The sequence below is a fragment of the Pieris napi genome, chromosome 1 (genome assembly GCF_905475465.1).
Source record: "Pieris napi chromosome 1, ilPieNapi1.2, whole genome shotgun sequence".
Lineage (NCBI taxonomy): Eukaryota > Metazoa > Arthropoda > Insecta > Lepidoptera > Pieridae > Pieris > Pieris napi.
In genome coordinates this window covers 7,021,959-7,042,498 of record NC_062234.1, presented here as the reverse complement: position 1 = coordinate 7,042,498, position 20,540 = coordinate 7,021,959, and the positions used below count along the sequence as shown (strand labels likewise).

The following is a 20,540-nucleotide window of genomic DNA, read 5'->3' as shown; positions in this document are numbered from 1 at the left end:
GTTAAATTAAAATAGCTACGTCACACACATTCTTTTTAAAGCTGATTTTGTTTGACATTATAAACTAAGAAACCTACTTCAACTGAATAATGTCGACTTGAGCTAAGTAGATCTATTAATATCCAATACTACCAGTTAGCAAATTGAGTTAATGCCTCTATCCGAGTCCATTAACAGCAGTCATTATAGGAGAATTAACAGAGATCACCTTGAGAGCGACCGATGCCGTTTCTCTCTGAATGTAAAATATTCGCTACGTCATTCAGCACGCGTGCAAAATATTGGACGTGGTCGCGTTTCGTGATAACTACCTACTTCGCGTTCTACAATCGCGAGGGGAGAGAGGGTCGCGGGGTGCGCGGGCGGGCGGACATGCCAAGGCAGGCGAGCGAGCATATTTAGTATTTACTCATACATCGGAGGCGTAAATCACCGCATCTATTTCGAGTGGGTCGGTGCGCGGCGCGCGGGGACAGACGGCTATGCCAGTCTGGCGCCAGGATTCCCCAGCGCTCCCCGCCCCGCGGCGTCACTGCCGTCAGCCGTGCCTAACCACCATCACCCCACACTTTATATAACTATTTTTTAATAAACGGCCAGTTTTCTTTCGCTTTATTAAGGTTTTTCGATTTTTTATTTATTTGAGCTTCTTATATTTTTGTCACACTACATGATACATTTGGTACATTGAGGTCAAATAGCGCGTTGTGAAAGGAAATAATAATGAGTAAATTTGACATACAATTTATTAAAGAACATACTTCAAACGTATTTAAAAGTACGACATGGCGCCCTAAATACAAATAGCTAATTCTAAATAATGACACAATACAATAGTCATGATAAAAAATATAATATTGAATTAGTCTAATGACATGCCAGCATCGCCGTCCTTCTTATCGTTCTTGTCTTGCGGCTTGTCCTTCTTTTTATCATCTTCTTGACTCTTGGCGCTATCCGAATTAGAGGAATTTTCGAGAGCCTTGAAGAAAGCTTGCACGTCACCAGTATTTGCCGCAGATGTCACTTCAGACGGCAAACCAAACTGAGAAATAACCGGTCCCATTTGTCCAGATGAAAGCGCCGACGAAAATTGATTTGCAGCCTGTAATATTTATATATATATGTACTTCACTATGAAATACACACCTGACTTCTATTAAACGAAAGTTTTAACAAGGTATACAAGCAAAATAAGTTTTAATTATCTCTGTAGCAAATCTGTATTATTAATATTACCCTTGAAATAAAAACCATGCAATAACCATCATAAAAAACGTACTTCCCTTTTAAACATTGGCCGAAATCCAGTTAAATAATTAGAAATGGAAGGAGTAACACAGGGCATGCACAACAAAATGAAAACAAGGACTTAGCAAATGGATATGCTGTAATCTCATTTGATGATATAAGGTTTTATAATATTTTAAGCCCACATTACGTTATGATATTAAAGTAACAATCGACTTTTCTCGTCGGATAACATAAAAATGGATTAACAGGTCTCAAACCTACATTCAAGCATAATTCACGTTTTGAAATATGTCCGTAAATCTGTAATCACCTTAATCAATAAATAATAATTAATTTTAAGTCCAAAGGTACAAGTGTATTTTTTTCTTATTAAACAATATCATCAAAGCAGGTTAAAGCAGGTGAAGGCCGACCCCGAGGCATGCGTGTAGCGCTCAAGCGTTTGGCCTGTTAGGGCGGGATCGCAACACGTGGGGTTTCACCTGAGCGAATTGCGGTGAGAGCAGGGTGGTCCTTACATCGTCCTGTGGCACTGTCTGAGGCAAATGAGGCGCGAGGCGTTGCGCGTTGTTCGGCTCACTGGCCGATGTCACCACTTCTGGTGTACTTAGGGCGGCTGCCAGGTCCACCCGCGCGGCGCCCGTGCCGGCGGCTTCGCCCTCTGGCGCGGTGCCTACACCGGAGAAGTAGCGTTGCAAGTCCGATAGGAACACTTGACCACCTTAAAATATTAAAAAAAAAATATTCTTAATTATTAAATGCGCACTTCTGACAGTGGTGTTAGAGTTAGATAGATATTTATCTCTATCACCACTGTCTTTTATTAAAAATTTGTGTTTAGTTAAGTAAATTTAAATAACGGAATAATTAATTTAATATTAGAAAAGATTTTTTAATTCAAGTCCACATATACTATTTTTCGTTGCTTTGGTCTCCTCTGGAAAATGAATGAATGAAGAGCTCAAGACATATTGGTAGTAAGAAATATCTCAAATCACATTTTATATTATATGCGGTTAAGATATAATATAAGATTCTCAGACGCTCAGATTTATAATATATATAAGCAGCTAAGTCCAGTCTAATCAATTTATGCACCTTATTAGAAAAAACAATGCAACAATTAACTGTAATAGATGAGAATCTATTGTGTCCATTTACCATGCTAAATCACTGCCACATATAACATAAATACTGATTATGAAATAATAATGTCTATCAATAATTTTCATGGTTAAATGATGATTTTTTAAGTAACTTTTATTTTATATTGTCATAAGAGCTATAGGTTGTTCTATATAAGTAAACATTTTTCTCTGCAGCTATAAAATTTCATTTAGATATTATATGAAGCTGATTACCCAGGAAGTCAGAAGCTTCCCTTTATTGATGAAGCACCATTATCATAAAAATTAAATTAGACAATACAAATGTATTGTAGCTATACTGAAAAAATCTTGAAGTATGTATAATGTATATGTTTATAAATTTACTTTGTGGCTGAGTGGCAGTAGCAGTATTGGGTGGTGTGGCAGTTGGAGCAGGTACATCTCTTGCTCGGGCTGGAGTCCTAGCAGCAGGTGCTTCCGTAGTAGCAGTTGTCCGCGGGGCACTACCCCCACGAGAGCTACTGTTGCTTCCAGTAGTTGGACGGCTGCTTGAGTTGCCACTGTTGCTGCTGCTATTATTCCTGCAATGTTCAAATTTATTTAAGGCATTCAATTGATTGATTGTCAAGAAAAACTCTGTATTACTAAATACCATTCAAAGATCCTTTCCATCTATTATGATATCTTGTAATATTTAACTCTAGGTTATCACATTACTTGAAACAATAGATTAGTAGTCTAGATATAGAGCTATTTCAATAACTAATTAAATTCGATTTTTTTCTTGAAGAAATTGAGTTGTTTTCAAATGGTTTTCTTCATCTATCTATTTGTACACTGTAGATGTCTTCATTAGACTTCTGATCTTAGAACAGTAAAAACAGAATCTTATAGGCATATGGTTAAAATGTTTTAAAACAGATTTATCATATTAGAACTATTTTATATATTTAGAACATAAGTCAATTTAGACTACATGCACATGAAAAAAATTTACCTGTGAAATGAACCAACGTGAATAACGTTTGGAATTTACATGGTTTGGTAAATTGCACATAAATTTTATTTTGGAATTTGTGAGTTAAATTATTAACGGATACATGAAATTACCACTATCTCATGTAAAAATATTTTTTAAATCTCAATCATACCATGATAATTTAATAACAAACCCCATAGTTCCAAGCAATGATGACAGTCCACCAATCTGGCCAACACCACCAAACAACTGCATCAACTGTTGTTGGGACATGTTGTTGAGTAAATTCTGAAGCTCTCCATCCTGAGCCCCACTGCCACTTCCACCTCTTCCCCCAGAAGTAGGTGGGTTGTTTAAGGCCTCATTAATACGGCGGCATAATTCGTCATCCTTATCAGTTTTAGGCTCCTAATGAAATAAATCCACATATTATATTTGAATAAAAAGTACTATTTATACATGCTAGTTTTTATTAGAACTATTAATGATGAAGTTAAAATATTATACCTGCATCCAAAAGAAGTACTTTTTGGCAAAAGACTTGAATTTAAGTACATAGACCCTTCCTGTTGTACATTCATTAACTCGTACAAATTCACAATCATCAGGAAAAATTAAAAGATCATCTTCAACTTCTCCAGTTGAACGATCTTTCCAACAGAAGTGCATTAAGGAATCCTCTCCTTGGTACACATATAAAAGCCCTTTCCTCTTGTCTGGGTGTACCATACGTCCTTTCAGTGTCATCCTCCCAGCACGAAATTCGACTAAATGTTTATTACCTCCTGAACTACCACCAAGACCCGAAGTATTACCGAATAAAGCCGTAGCAGACATAGTTTTGCTGTAAATTGTAAAACAAAGTAACATTAACTATAAAATTCTAGGTTAGACAATTGGTACAGTATTTCAAGCCTTCACGTCTTATATAATAATTATAATATAATAATCCACTTACTATTTTTGACTCTCGGAACAAAAAATGAACTAAATTGTAGAATAGGATTAAAAATCTGAAAGACAATTATTGTACTCTGGTAAATGGTAATGACTGGACAAAATATTTTAAAATATAATGTAATCACTTTTTTTTTTTTTTTTGGAGTTTATGGCCTGGTATCTAGACCTTTAGGCCAAGTCTTGAGTATTTTTATTCGGTTTATTATAATAAAAATACTCAAGACTTGGCCTAAAGGGTCTTGAGTATTTTTATTATAATAAACCGAATAAAAATACTCAAGACTTGGCCTAAAGGTCTAGATATATAGAATGTAATCACTAATCACAATAATTCGTAGAATAAAAATTAAAATACTTGTGATTCGATACTTTCCACTATAGTCTATGGTACAAATCAAGTCTCTAGACTTCATACGTAGTCTAGTCGACAAGTTGAAAATGGAACAAAATAGAGATACTACTCTTAAAATTATGTGCGATAGCTCATTGGATCCGGAATGACGTCTAGAAAAATGTGCTAAAAGCGTGTATTAGCACATAAAAAATTGCAAAAGTTATAGACCATTAAAGATGAAAAAATAATGGCATATAGTTTTTTGCCAATATTTAATAAACTATTAATATTTAAGAAATTTCAAATAAAGATTCTGAAAGAGGAGGAAATTTCTAATAAAAAACTCCTGACTCCCAGAACTCTATCTCCATTATTTATAATGTTAATTTAACGCTGAAAATAGGTCTGCGGTTGACATTTTTAGGATTCGCGCGTGGCGTCAAAAGCGACTACGGCACATTCATTAATTTATTTAAGGTATTGAATTTTTTTTTTTAAATTTGAAAAAATTATGGTGTGTTCTGAACACTATAATTAATTTATTCCCGTTGAAAATTTTACTTAAAGTTAATTTTTCAACAAGTTAAATAATTGTTAACTAACGAAATTTTCTCGAACGACCGTCTTAATTGTAAGTGAAAAAAAATGTTTAAATAATGGTCGTAAAAATATTTCGCTTCGTAGAGCCTTTCTTACATACATACTTAACAAGATCGTGCCATAAAAGTTAAAAAAATATTTATACTTTGTTTATAACAATTTTTTTACTTAAACAAAAACTTAAAAATCCATGTAATGATGTTAAAAAAAATTTTTTTTTTCTAAATCATCATACAATCGTTTTTTTATTAATACAAGATATTTATTGATTTGCAAAAAAAAAAATTCCCGCCATTTGTTGATAAATTTTTTTTAAACAAATTGATTAAATCAATATTTTTTAAAAAAAATTTAACACAACTTTATTACATTAAAAATTTTATGATTTTTAAAAAAAATTTTTTCCTTAATAACAATTTTTAATTGTTTATAATAGTTTTTTTAATTTTCTATTGTTTAAATAATTAGTTAAGAAATTTTTTTTTCCTAAAAATCATAATTGACAGTCTTCTATAAAGTAACAGAAAAAAATTTTTTTTTAATCAACAATTCTATTGTTTATTAACTTACCAATTTGTTATAAACAAATATTCAACTTTTGTTTATTTTTTTTCTAAAACTTCTAAAATTAAAAAAAACAACCATATATAACAAAGTATAGAAATTTTTTTTTTTGTAAATTTTTTGATTATCATGAATATTACTTTTATTTAAAATTAAAAAAAAAAATTTCTATACTTTGTTATATATGGTTGTTTTTGTTAATTTTAGAAGTTTTAGAAAAAAATAAACAAAAGTTGAATATTTGTTTATAACAAATTGGTAAATAACTAAACAATAGAATTGTTGATTAAAAAAATTTTTTTTTCTATTACTTTATAGAAGACTGTCAATTATGATTTTTAGGAAAAAAAAAATTTCTTAACTAATTATTTAAACAATAGAAAATTAAAAAAAACGATTATAAACAATTAAAAATTGTTATTAAGGAAAAAAATTTTTTTTTAAAATCATAAAATTTTTAATGTAATAAAGTTGTGTTAAATTTTTTTTAAAAAATATTGATTTAATCAATTTGTTTAAAAAAAATTTATCAACAAATGGCGGGAATTTTTTTTTTTGCAAATCAATAAATATCTTGTATTAATAAAAAAACGATTATATGATGATTTAGAAAAAAAAAAAATTTTTTAACATCATTACATGGATTTTTAAGTTTTTGTTTAAGTAAAAAAATTGTTATAAACAAAGTATAAATATTTTTTTAACTTTTATGGCACGATCTTGTTAAGTATGTATGTAAGAAAGGCTCTACGAAGCGAAATATTTTTACGACCATTATTTAAAAATTTTTTTTCACTTACAATTAAGACGGTCGTTCGAGAAAATTTCGTTAGTTAACAATTATTTAACTTGTTGAAAAATTAACTTTAAGTAAAATTTTCAACGGGAATAAATTAATTATAGTGTTCAGAACACACCATAATTTTTTCAAATTAAAAAAAAAATATTCTATACCTTAAATAAATTAATTAATGTGCCGTAGTCGCTTTTGACGCCACGCGCGAATCCTAAAAATGTCAACCGCAGACCTATTTTCAGCGTTAAATTAACATTATAAATAATGGAGATAGAGTTCTGGGAGTCAGGAGTTTTTTATTAGAAATTTCCTAAATATTAATAGTTTATTAAATATTGCCAAAAAACTAAATGCCATTATTTTTTCATCTTTAATGGTCTATAACTTTTGCAATTTTTTATGTGCTAATACACGCTTTTAGCACATTTTTCTAGACGTCATTCCGGATCCAATGAGCTATCGCACATAATTTTAAGAGTAGTATCTCTATTTTGTTCCATTTTCAACTTGTCGACTAGACTAACGGTGCGTTTTCCAATTACAGAGCATAATGCGACTCAGTGCCGCACAATGCCGCATAATGCTGAAGCTTAATTGGAACGTGAATTAGTTTTCAAATGCATCAGCAGAGTGCGCTAAGTCGTAAGTAAGAAAAAAAAATGTTCTGAATAGAGTTAGCAGTTACCTCATTAATGTATAAATAATGTGGTTAACAATAATAATTGGTTGAAAACTTTTTACGCTTATTTTAATAATCAAATTATTTAATTAAATTTTTTTACTGAAATAAGAGAAAACCTTTAAAGAATATAAGGTTTTAACAAGCTAAATTAACAGTAAAATATATAGTTTCATGTAAGAAGTTTACATCATTTACGTTTTGAGTAATTTTTTTTTAATGATTTCTAAAAACATTATATACTTAATAAATAAATTTGTTTACAGATCCGAATTTTAAAATAAAATTGTATTCATATTTAACCTTCATCCATACTTATATTTATTTTTTTTAGCAGTTTGAAATAACTTTAATTATTTTCAAAATCTACGACGAAACAAATTTTTCAACAATAAATAATATTTACTAACGAAAATTTCGATAAATGCCAACTTTAAGAGAAACACTGGTCAATTTTATGTCACTGTGTTGGTATTTATTGCGAGAAGCACGCGAGAGCATTAGTTTTGAGAGTGCTCAATTGTGCGATGCGTTGCTGTAGTTGTTATGCCGCATAATGCGCTCTAGTGCTGTAATTGGAAAACGCACACGATAGTCAGATATTGCATAGTCTGTATAATCTGTGGATACAGCAACTGTAAAAGGCAAATGTTTTTGCAAGTTTTAATTATAATGAATATTGAATAGTCTGTGCTAAGAATCTGTCTTTCTGATTTTGATAAGTTTTTGCCGATTTCTGTATTTGCATACTGTTGATTTTATTTTTGTCTCGGGAATTTTATAATACTGATTGGGCATTTTCTTAATAATTTTAATTATACGCTAATAAACCCTTTCTTTTAATCGCAGGACGTGCGTGCCTTTGCGTTTGTAGAAAACTTATCCTTATTTGAAAAGATGAGCGGTATCCAGACTGGTGAGTTTAACTGATCCAAAATTAAGCAACATTTATAAACACTGCCTATAGGCAAATTTCTGTAGAACTTTCCATAATATTGTGTATGTTGTACCGACGAATATCTTTATCATTTGGCCTACATAATATGTTTCACATTGTTGTTTCGTGGCACACACTAATAAAGAAGTTCTATATTTCTGGATGATTCAGATGACGGTCTGTTGTACTGTACCGTCTATCCAATCAACATGTATCATAAATGTTTATAAGCTTTCGCCACTGCACTGGTTTTAATTAAATTTATTTAATGAATACATATATTATGGAAAGACCCAAACACGAACATTTTAAACAATGCAATTTATCTAATAGAATAATAACTTTTTTAATATTCTTATTTTTGAGTTTGTTATCACTGTGAGGAGCCAAAAATATTTGAAAAATGTCTCTTGCAAATAGTCATACATTTACTATTATTTATTTATTTAAATATGTCACATACTTTGTTTTAAATAACTATGCTATTGTTTTAAGTATTTATAAAGTTTAAAAAATTGTGGTTGAATCTAATTTAAAAAATAACACTATTTATATAAATGTTTAATCCAGTCAAAGTGTATTTTCTTTTAGAAACACTTAAATTTGTCAGCTTGTAAATACCTTGTAGGGCAGTGTTGTATAGGGTCAGAATTTTTGTCAAATTCAATGGCAGATGTTATTAAAAAGCTGTATCTAATAATCTGACAGATATGCATTACCTACAGTAGTGAAGATATGCCTCTACCTACTATATTAGTAGGTTATGTTCAACAGTGATAGGCATCTCGGATTACAAGGTACACATAATGAGACACATCGAAATCCTGTATCCGCTATAATTTGAAATTGTAGTTGTTATTATTTCATCAGATTAACAAATATATATATCTAAACAATAATAAATATAATAAGTTTATTCTGTTAAATCAAAGTGTAACAGTGTTGAACTGTAGAGTGATCTATTTAATAAAACATTTCATATTTAATATAATTATTATGCCTTAAAAAAATAATTCCTTGAAACAAGGAAGTTAAGAAATCTTTTAAAATGGAAACAGTGATTTCTACACTGTAAAAAATTTCAAGCAATATTAGCCAAATCACAAATGGTAGTCAGATGATGCAAGCTTTTGTTGTGCTAACGACGCAGCCTGCGTGGTCCAGCGCAAGCGCACCTTCGGATTTAGGACTGTCAATAAACTTTATTGTAACTTAAGGATTTTTTTGTATTAATATTATAAAATTTTTATAAATTTTCTGGTAGATGATAATTTGTTGTTGTTTACTGCCTAAAAATTTAATCGTGAACATCATCCTCTTAGGGTCGTGATAATGAAAATTAAAAAAAAAATGTAGAGGTACAACTCGCGCATTTGGTGAAAGTGGCAAATACGAGCACTCAGGCAGCGGCGCGAGACGAACGCGGGCGATTGCGCTAACGGTTCCCAACGTGGCGGAAGAAAGCAAACATATTGTTTGATTTATTATTAAAACTGAAATGTTTACTATGTTTTCGGTTAATATCGAGTGAACAAAATCAATATGACGCCTACCTGGTGGTCGCTTCAGTGTTGATTAATATGTTCATCGCGAAATAAGTGATAGTTATTTTTTGCCAATGTGCGTTTACTCTTTAAGGACCTTGAAGAATAAACTTTTAAATGAAAATATGGTTTATTGTTGTGGAAGGCGAGGTAGATAGCTAATGGAATGGCAGGTCGTAGTGAGACAAGTGCAGAGCCGGCTAGCCTGGAGTATATGGAGGATCCTTACTTTGTGCCACCGGATGATGATTCTACTCCAAGCTTTGATGTCGCCGTCGATGAATTAGATAATTTAGAAGATATAGTAAATTGGCCCCAAGAGGATACGGAGACGGAATGGCGCTCTTTACCGGAACTAACAGAATCTGCTCTATGCATCGAAACGGAATTTTATATGGACAATCGTCGTCGACGACTTCGTATATTTAAAAAAAAGATGCGTGAAGTTAGAGTCACATTTCAAGATTTGACTAAGCCGTATCTTGCTAAAGTTTCGAGCCATACGAATTATAAAAAATTTCTAGGAATTACACCTGGAGGTTAGTAACCAGAGCAAGACTTACAAAATCTTATTGTCTATCAATTTTTTTAAATAAATTTGCCACAGATATAGAAGACTTAGTGTCGTTGGCTTTTCATAATTAGACTCACGTCACTCGAGTCGGAGTAGTGGCAAAACTCGTTATGGCTTATGATCCGAAAACTGGTTATTTGTACATAAACTTAAGCGATGTTTTCCTACGACCATATTGTGGCTATGACTTCAAATTTTAGAAACCGTATGTATCTTTTGAAGCTTACGATTCTATAGTTTCAAGTGTGGTGATGGAGGCTTTACCGTAATTTATGGAATACTATAGATATATCTAATAATAAGTGGCGCATAATATGTGTGTATTATTGTACCGTAATGTTGGCAATATCCTCTTAATTGGAACCTGAACATCGTCAGCGTTGTAACACAGTGAATTTACATTCGCTGGTGTAACATAAACAAGTAACATTACGGAAACACTTGAATAAGTAATGTGCAATATTTACAATTCATATTTGTTAAAAGATGACTTTTGTTTTTGTTATGATTGGTGGAGAATGAAGACGCTATAATGACATTCAATGCACTTTTTATTGATATGTTTACTGCATCATTAAACATCGAGTTTTTATTGATCGATGGTTTACGACAATTTATTACAATGAATTCATTGTAGTTAGTTCATTTAATATATCTGGGATGTAAGAAAAGCAAAATTAGAATTCGAGCTCCATCGCTGCTTGGGTAGTTTGGAATTGAGTTTCCAAAATTGAGTGTTACAAAAAAAATGTTAAAATTATATAGGTTTTAACTACTTAACAACCTCGCCTCCAACTCAAAAGTTCGGACATTATGGAAATTCATACTGCTTTTTTATCTGCAGCCGAAGAAGCCATGGCCGGCGCAGGCGCCGGAGACGCTCATATTGTGGACGAGCTTGCTGGTCTGACTCCGGAGCAAGCTGAACAGCTCAAAGCTGAGTGGAGTCGGGAACTTGCAAGGGTCGAAGATGAAATTGCTACGCTGCGCACCGTGTTGGCGAGCAAAGTAAGTAAACATCTTGTATCAACGACCAACTTCAGATTTCCAATAATCCATTAAATAAAAGTCTATATTTTAAATTAATAGTCAATCATTGCCTCAGCGCGCACGCAAATCAATATTTTTTTAAAGTCAAATTTAACTTACTTTTTGGGTCTAGGGGTGACAAAATTGTAAATTTAAGGTGATAGTTTTTTAAATAAGCTTTTGTTGATTTGTATTAGAAACAAATATATAAAGTTTGAAATCTTTTTTCTATAGACTATTAGGACGGATAAAAGTTTCTGAAAATATATTGAACAGCGCCTTGCCTTCTAGGTCAAGGACCTCTGTATACCTGCGTTCACTTTATAAGAGCTAGCTGACCACAAACGCTAGTAAAAATTCATAAAGAATATAATAACCCAGTTAAAATGTATTGCCATTAACTAGCGTAGGTCAAATTAATTTCGAAACCTTAGCGTTTACTCCTTTCTAAATGTAGATAGCAATCTATTATTTCGAAACTTCATTAATAATATTAAAAACTATTTTAAAGAAGGTCCTAAAAGGTATATCATTATGTACTCGACATTAGCACGAATTATATATATAGCCAATGAAAGTAACTCGTCCTAGTAATAACAAAAAGTATTTTTCGTGCATTGAATAATAATAATAGTCTATGTTTCTCAATAATATTGTTATGGTATTAAGCGAAAGATAATTAAGCAAAATATGTGTTGAACAAAATACCTTTTTTTAAATTAATAATTGTGTAGATATCGTTATAATAAAATAATAAATTACATTACTTTCGCAAAATTGAAACATTGTGTACATTGTCAGCGGTATAATAAACTTAACTATGTATTTGAATTTGCATAAGTAATTGTAATAGTATTGACTTTAGTTTAACATTGGAATGGAAGTTTGATAAGGTCAAATTTGTTCATTTTATCATTAAAGGTTACTGCATAATGTTTTTTTGTTATTATACGTTCAGAAAAGTCAAATAAAAGCAAATACACACAATAGTATAAAGCTAGACATAGCTTTTAGTATGTTTGTAAGAAATGATTAAAGTATTTCTTCAAATTCGAAAATATTCAAATTAGGTATACAACATTTTGGTTACGATATTTTTCTCAAACCCTTCAATAGTTGTATAAAGAAAGTTTTACTACTTAACTAAGCTATCTTAGCCAGAAATAAAATAATTTATTTTTTCAGATTCGGCAGAGTTCTGAACTAAAACGCAAACTTGGTATTACCGTGTGGAAAGAGATTACCGAAGACGTTAATCAAGGATTGAAAAACGTAAAGGAAAGCCAAGTGTAAGTTAATTTTAACTTAGTATAAGGAAATAGTATATTTCATTACGAGTGCGGAAAGCTTGTCATTGCAAAGAGTTTCGACAAATGTCTACCCGAGCCGAGGCGCAGCCGAAGGTGAGGGTTGACAGTCGGAACAAGTTGCAATGACGGTTCCGCACGTGTACTGAACGACTATTTTTAATACAGTTGCGAAAAAATTATGCAATTTAATAAAATAATAAAAAAACAATAAACTCAACTCACTAATCATTTATTTCTTATACAAATTATTGTTCACATATACATTGGTACAGTTTTTTTATACTAACTGGAGAAGTTTTAGGTTGCATATTTATTTACTGTTTGAGACAAACTATTATTTATTTCGTATGATTTTTCATGTATATTTAATATATAATATAACAAACAACTAAATGCGCAAAAAACATTTTTTGGAAAATGGCGCCAACCGTAAAAGAATATAAGCAGATTTTTTTTTTCTTCACCCATTCTGGGTAGGCAAAGGGAACTATGCCCATACAGCCAAGTCTTCAGTACAATTTTTTATTGATATGAAATGAAATTTAAGGAGATGAAATGAAATCTAACCTAACTCATTGAATAAAATCATTAAATCTTATATTGAAACAAAGCAGTAGCTTCTTTTTAGAAATATTTGCATGAATCATAAAAATTTCTATTATTTTTTTTTAGTAAAAACTTCGTGGTTGGTTTTTTCTTTTTAATAGACATTATTTTGACAGTTGGGAAAGAAAACGCACTAGTTCGGAAAAGGTAAAAAAAAAGCACGAGTGTGTAATAGCCCACATCCCGAACGCTATACGTCCCTGCAATACGCCACTTTTTGAGCAACTGTATTAAAAAAAAAAAAATTGGTTGTTTGTAAAGTAGGTTTACGATCGAGATGTTTACGTTATAACGTCTTATTGGTGATATAAGTTTTTGGGAAGTAAGGAATTAATGAAGATAACAATTTTTTCAAATTTTAAATTACATCTATCGTTTTATTCACACTTTTGATGATAAATTTCGGGTGTAAAATGACAAGTTTACTTATTCGACTATGATATACATTTTTCTTCATACATTCACGGAATGACTGGCAGCGCTCGAGATGAGACGGGAGATCGGTCCGTCTCTCTCTCGTTATACCTGCGATCGCGCTCGTGAGGTTTTGGTGTGACACAAGTTTCTGAACATGTCACCCGACTAAAACGATTTTAAAAACGTTATCACGTCAATAAATAGTATTGTGATGCATGTGTGAAGACTTGAAACCAAGAAGTGTTTACTTGTTGATAACAAATTTTGTTTTCTTCCGGAATTTCTGTTATCAACCACTCCACAAAGTCGGTGCCAAAACCAAATATTATGTTTAAATTTTTTAATCTTTAAAGCAAATATAATAAATTTTCGATCGACCTGCATTTATATAGTAAACCCCGATTCTCATATTTTAGCAACCGGACGATGTCTTTTGACAAAATTCATATGTCGTACATAGTTTCTAGATCAATTTTGCTTCTAAATAACCTTCTTTGACTTTCATGGAAATACTACTGTACGGGTCGCTAGACAAACCAAATTTCTTACAGCTTATCAATTATCCAATCAAATATAACAAGATTATACAAATACAATTATTGTTATTGTATTATCTTATGCGCGTAGTAGTCAATTGAAGTCATTTCAACAATCATCTATGAATCATGTATTAGTCATTTTTCTACTGAAATTTACAAAAACTATTATACCTGGTTGTTAATACACCTAAACGATTTTGAATACAACCGTTATGTGTATATTATGGAGATTGATTATTTTGTTGTATAACAATATACAAAATATACTTAATTAATTATTTTCAGATACCAAAAAACTGAATCTGTGATAAAATCGACGGCGGAAAAGACGACCTCAATCCTGGGAGGGTTAACAGCTGGCGTCACACAAAAAATTGGGCAAATGAGGAACTCGGATTCCTTCCGCTCGATAGAGGAACGTGTTGGGTTCGCTTATGAGAATGTTAAGGTAATTATTTATACGCAGTAGTTTATAAGTAGAAAGATCCACGTATATGGCGCATGCAAAAATCGTGTGTCATCATTTCCGTAAAAGCGTAATATGTCTATCATAATATGTCTATCATTTAAGGTTGACTCACCACTCTTATCACAGTTATAAAATAAATATTTTCGTATTGTTTTGATAAAGACGATGCTAATCAAAGGGAGCGTTCAAGTATTACGTAACGAGTTTTGGGGGGGGGGGGGGTCCTTTTGTAAAACGTTACGATGCGGGGCTGGGATTGAATAACGCGGTATTGTTAATATTATTTTGGACTTACACCACATAATAGTAACTAAAGGGTCTCTAGGTAGTCACGAAACGTTTTATTATACTCGAGTACAGTACTGTACTTGGGTACTGAAAAACATTACGGCGAGTAAAAAGGGGGGGGGTCAATAATCTCCAAAAATTGCGTTACGTAATACTTGAACGCTCCCAAAGTAATACTTGAAATTATCTGATTTTAATATCTTGGGACATGAAAATAATGATCAAACACGTGGTACGCATTTATGTTGTGTCTTGTTATAAATTGGTAAAGGTAACAACATACAATAGTACACCAAGTTATTTCATATAAATCGTCTTTATTTTTTCCTATAAGAAAAAACCTCATGGATAGTCTATACAGTGTTTATATAAATTAAATTAACGTTTCCATTATATTGCTATAGTGCTCTAGTCAATGATATGTATATACAAAAATATTAAGCATCAAATTGATAACCAATTTCCGTTTTTAGTCGATAAAAAAAAGCAAGATAAGTTTTTTCCACCAACAGAAAAATTTGGAACCTATATAGGCCAATATTGAAACAAATGTTCTATAATTTATCATTGTTTAACACTTTCTATATTAATCATAAGCATATTAATTTTAAAAATTAAAACTAAGATTTGTAATTACTTCTATAACTGGGTTGCGTTGCTGTTGTTTCCATTAATAAACTTATTTCCAGGGTAAAGTATCGTCCAGGTCAAATTCGACCCAGAGCTTCGACGAAGCGCTTCGTGACGCCAGCCGTAGTGCCAGTGGGGCCACATCACCGACAATCCCCGAAAACAAAGCTTTGCCTTAATGCATCCTATGACCACCCACGCCGCTTTTTCTTGAACTGACAAGTTTTTCTACCGAATATATGAGCCATGTCAATTACACACTCGTCAGTCAGTAGCAATCTTCATCTTAATGTTTTCCAGTAAAAAAATTTAATGAGTTGAAATATGAATTTTATTAATATTTAAGTTGGGCTAAAATCTACTACTCAGACATAATGACAAAAGTGTTACGGTCTCGTTGGATTTTGAGGACATATCGATATACTTGATCTTGAATTTCTGAATGATTGGAAAACATTTAAGATTAAGAGGAGATTTTACTTCACCTATTAAACACTGTAAACCCCACAATAATTATGCTAGAATTAAGATTATTGTGTTCAGGGTCTTAAGTGACTGCGGTGTAGGCAGAAAATCAATTTGGTAAATTGTCTCTGACGTATATTTGCATTCCAACACAAAAATTAAATGAATATAAAAGGAAAAATATGATGCGGCACGGTGTACCAATTATTCGCTTCGCAAAGAATTTTATATACACAATTATATTGTTGGAGGCAATGTCTATGTACTTGCCCGATGTTAAGAGCAGTTCAAAAAGATATTTTTATAAGATGCTTAGCTTTCCGTATAAGTGTTTCCATTATTTACATTGATACATTTTAAATGAAAAATAAAGTTATGTATTAAAAGGATACTGGCTTTTAATTACACAATATATTTATAATAACATTGAGAATAGGTAACCGCTGAAAGAATAGCTTGCTATAGGCGGAAGACTTTTAAATAAGTTGGTTTAAATAGAAAATAAATAATAGTTTAAAAAAACTAAAAAACAAGTTTTTAAAGCACATCAAACTAAAAAGTCAAAAATAATTCCTAATTGTGGGTTTTTCGTGGGTTGCTCGATAGACGAAAAATATGGCACAGAGCGCCCCACGCTTTTTCACAATAATACCAGTATTTTTTGTTCATTACCATTTTCAGCCTAAATTAGGAATTATTTTTCACTTTTTAGATTGATGTGCTTTAAAAGCGTGTTTTTTAGTTTTTTTAAACTATTATTTATTTTTTAGTTAAATTTTTTTCATATATTTTTCGGGTTATTGCATTGTCATCGATCTTTGACAGGTGCGCAAAGTAATTAAATCTGTCCGTTAAAAGTGGGTCAAAATCGAGTCCGAAGGAGTCGGTTACATACAGACATACAGGTGAAGCTAATATAAAGCGTGTAAAAACTTACCTCTATTATATTAGAAAATAAATAAAAAATGTGAATAAAAGAAACAGATTTAATTTTATCCTATTACATATAATATGTCCATCATGAGCTACGTTATTTATACATAATTATTACCATTGGTAAGCAAAGCAAGAGTTGAGACCGCATTAGAAAAATTAAATTAATTCTTTTATTAATTAAATAAAAAAAGAACATGATTAGTATCTGCACAATATTCGAAAATCTCAAATGCGTCCGGCAGTTTTAGGTGCAATTTTGTACGAACTTTACTTGTCCAAACATTGGAGATCCTTGCGATAAGTAAAGATAACTTTAAAACGCATTTAAGGTTTGAGCTTATTGTTATTTTAACTATAAAGTTTATTAGTTAAAAAGTTTTTCAATTCGTGAAATCATAACGGCGATATATTCTCCATTACAAACAAATTTTGTTCCATGTCAATTCATTAATCGAGACTTAATATATTTATAAAAGCTAAATTTTTAACTGCGTAATCATTTCGGAATCCATCCGTACGATTTCCACTTTTGGTACACAGTTATTTTACAAACCAAAACAACTCAAAAACGAGCCTTTGCAAACGAATTAATATTTTTTCATTCGTGTTAACTAATTATTATTGATCATAATTACAATTTCAACTGTTATTTATTGAACCCTTAAGATATCGTTACACGCTTATAAATAAACATCTAATTGTTTTTAATAACAAATAAATCAAGTTCTTAAATGACGACAGCTAATCGGACAATGAAAAACAAAACTAAATCATTATTGTTTTATTTGTAGCAAACATCAAAAATCTATTGAGACATTGTTGGTTTTTTCGTAATTACTTATTGGCGACCATATCATTAGAAAAACAATTTCATAATAATTTATTTGCCTCAACATGGATGGTAAAAGAAATTTCCCCAAAATTAGGTTTTATTTTCGAAATTACCATTACCATTTTGATATTCAAATATGTGCTCAATCAATATGCTTAAATTACACCCACATTTCTGAGCCTAAGATTCAAATACATGTTCGAATTCTTCAAATTTCACTGTCCTATTGTCATGAGAACTAACGTCTTGAATAATAGCCTAAGAACAATATTGGTTTGACATTACGAAACAACTGCGTTTAAATCACAACTGTAATTCATGAAAATGTTGGTTATGCTTTGATATGTTGACATTACTAAAATATGTTTATCAGAACTTAAAAACAATTCTTCTTACATTTAACAAAGCCCTTGTAAAAATACGACCAAAGTTCATTTAGATATTATTATTAGGGTTCATTTGCAAGATGCTGCGTACATTAAACCTTACCTAAACTTTATATTATAATAATTTAAGCGCAACTACAAAAAGTAATTGAAATTTATAACAATAGTATATCAATACACGTTTGGAGTGCTACATTTAAATATGAAGACAGTAGTCTCTTTCGAATAAGGACCGTTATTTCAACGAAATACCCTGCACGAAGAAATTTGGAATCTATTATTATCTATATCAAAATCTTATTTGCTGAAATCTTAAACGTTTACACAATAAAGTGCAATATAAAAAATATCTTCTACCTACTACACATACTCTACCACGCACGAAGCTTAATCCAAATGTTAATATTAACATTATAATAAGTGAACAACAAAATTTTAGAATCTATTTCTTACACAATATAATTTTAGTTTATTGATGTGGTGATAAGAGCAAAAAAAATGAATAAAATACAGTGCAAACTCCATATAACGTCACTTGACTCCCAAAATCGTCGAAATTACTCGACTTTTGTGGTGTGCCCTGTCAATACACTAATGTTTCTTTCCATATACTTTATTTCGCCAGAAAATTCCTTCAGCGTCGCTATATAGAGTTTACTAGATCGAATTTTTGAGTCGATTATAAATTTGACTACTTGCCATTAAATAAATCTATCGATATTTCATATCAGTTATTACAAAATATTAAATCCATAGCTAAAATAAAAAAAAAATATCACTTACGACTAAAGGCGGCAGAGTACCTTACTTTTGGTATGGAGGGGGAGTGGTCTTGAAATAAGTGTAATATTGCATATTTTACTAAACATCTAACACTTACTCTACTTAAGAATAGTCTTTAAATAACTTATTGCTAGAATTAATCCTCGGTATCGAAACGACCTCCAGTACGATCTTCTAATATATTACGTGGCACATGAAATATTATCCGGAGATCATAATATCTTTATATTTTATGACATAGTTGGTGTTTTGAATACAACTTAAAGCCGATGTTTTGTGCTTAATTTTACGTCAAATATTAAACGCGATTCAAAGTTTAAAAAAATGTATTCTTAACAAAACTCGTTTTCCTACATCTTGTCACGTTCGTGTTATTTTGTTGTATAGCAATCAAAAGACCCAGATGACCAAATTCGAGTAAATTGATGGAAATAAATGTATTTTCATTATACATACTATGTATATGGAACGCAAATGCTTTCGAGAGTCAGTGCAAGAACAAAACATTGTATCTTCGGTCATTCAAGTGTTCTTGGCACTTTAAATTAACTGAAATGTCAATTACTGAATCTCAGAAACCTCAAACTTCAGAAATAAAAATTTAAATCCCGAAACTCGATTTGATTTTAATTCATATTCGGGAACACGAACCTAACAACGGGTTACATAATTGAAAATTGATAAAATGGATAATCCTTACCAAAATAATTTTCATAAAATGCACATAAATATTCATCGTACTAATCTATTTGCAAGGAGATTATTTCCTAAAATATTAATAAATTGTATTACTTAAAATATGTTTAAGTAAACATTACTTCGCGCTTATGGTATTAAATGACATCCTTTTAGTGTAAAGGCTGTTGTTATTGATTTATTACAACTGTAAAATATATACACTATATATATACTCCGCTTATATTATTTCAAATATCTTATATATATTCTTGAAAGATCCGCCATTTTAGATGAATTCTTAGCAACCATAATAGTTGTGAAGCTACCTCTTTAAGCTGGAAACCTAAGAATGCTAAGAATTGATTTCGATTTTTTCAATGTCTACCATTTTAGGTAGACCGTAATGCCTGTTTTGTTCGAAACATGGCTGATGGCGTCCTAATACCGGATTAGAAGATAATATACCGGAATTCAACGACACAATGTAAAACTAAATTCAATTAAAATATGGTTAAGAAAAAACCCAATGGCGCTAGAACCTATTAGGTCTGGCCATCATCTGTTAAATGTGCACACATACAATAGTGCTCGGCCGGGGTCCTCAGTGATGAGTCACAATACAGCTCGAAAATATGGTCACTAGTTCTGGTTACTGTAAGTGAATCTTAAAAAGTACTTTAACAATTATTTTTTAACAATCAAAGAAATATCTATATCGTTCAAACTACATAATAAACTTACTCCGACTATTATAAAATGTGGAATAAAAATCTATTTGTTGCCATGGTTAGTAATTTGCTCCATGTAATAAAAAATTGTAACCACGGTAACAAAGAGATACT

At 31.1% G+C, this 20,540-nt stretch overlaps 2 protein-coding genes across 6 annotated transcripts; one reads left to right on the top strand and one right to left on the bottom strand.

The window, feature by feature from the left end:
* Window positions 1-728: 728 nt before the first annotated feature.
* LOC125051339 (proteasomal ubiquitin receptor ADRM1) lies at window positions 729-4,427 on the bottom strand. 2 transcript variants are annotated; one of them, XM_047651590.1, is made up of 6 exons: window positions 4,301-4,427; window positions 3,850-4,186; window positions 3,536-3,750; window positions 2,748-2,944; window positions 1,737-1,975; window positions 729-1,105 (listed from the first exon to the last, which is right to left on the bottom strand). In XM_047651590.1, exons 2-6 carry the CDS (start codon window positions 4,177-4,179, stop codon window positions 863-865), a joined length of 1,224 nt encoding a protein of 407 aa, XP_047507546.1. In that variant the 5' UTR covers window positions 4,180-4,186; window positions 4,301-4,427; the 3' UTR covers window positions 729-862. The 2 variants fall into 2 exon arrangements, with proteins under 2 accessions (XP_047507546.1, XP_047507554.1); XM_047651598.1 differs by having other exon boundaries at window positions 1,773-1,975.
* A 3,542-nt stretch (window positions 4,428-7,969) lies between these two features.
* LOC125049375 (tumor protein D52) lies at window positions 7,970-16,472 on the top strand. 4 transcript variants are annotated; one of them, XM_047648621.1, is made up of 5 exons: window positions 7,970-8,191; window positions 11,175-11,338; window positions 12,545-12,648; window positions 14,517-14,679; window positions 15,678-16,472. In XM_047648621.1, the coding sequence occupies exons 1-5, from the start codon at window positions 8,173-8,175 to the stop codon at window positions 15,795-15,797; spliced, it is 570 nt and encodes a 189-aa protein (XP_047504577.1). In that variant the 5' UTR covers window positions 7,970-8,172; the 3' UTR covers window positions 15,798-16,472. The 4 variants fall into 4 exon arrangements, with proteins under 4 accessions (XP_047504577.1, XP_047504559.1, XP_047504568.1 ...); XM_047648603.1 differs by lacking the exon at window positions 7,970-8,191 and adding an exon at window positions 9,610-10,295; XM_047648612.1 differs by lacking the exon at window positions 7,970-8,191 and adding an exon at window positions 10,403-10,535.
* The last annotated feature ends 4,068 nt before the right edge of the window (window positions 16,473-20,540 follow it).

Bases quoted from the DNA above. Each gene is read 5' to 3' on its own strand.
- LOC125051339 (XM_047651590.1), bottom strand. From the start codon at position 4,179: ATGTCTGCTACGGCTTTATTCGGTAATACTTCGGGTCTTGGTGGTAGT. The intron at 1,976-2,747 runs GTAAATTTATAA...TAATATTTTAAG, and splicing joins TACTGCCACTCAGCCACAAA to GTGGTCAAGTGTTCCTATCG. The intron at 1,106-1,736 runs GTGAAACCCCAC...TAAATATTACAG, and splicing joins TCTCACCGCAATTCGCTCAG to GCTGCAAATCAATTTTCGTC.
- LOC125049375 (XM_047648603.1), top strand. From the start codon at position 9,923: ATGGCAGGTCGTAGTGAGACAAGTGCAGAGCCGGCTAGCCTGGAGTAT. The intron at 10,296-11,174 runs GTTAGTAACCAG...TTTTATCTGCAG, and splicing joins TCTAGGAATTACACCTGGAG to CCGAAGAAGCCATGGCCGGC. The intron at 12,649-14,516 runs GTAAGTTAATTT...AATTATTTTCAG, and splicing joins AACGTAAAGGAAAGCCAAGT to ATACCAAAAAACTGAATCTG.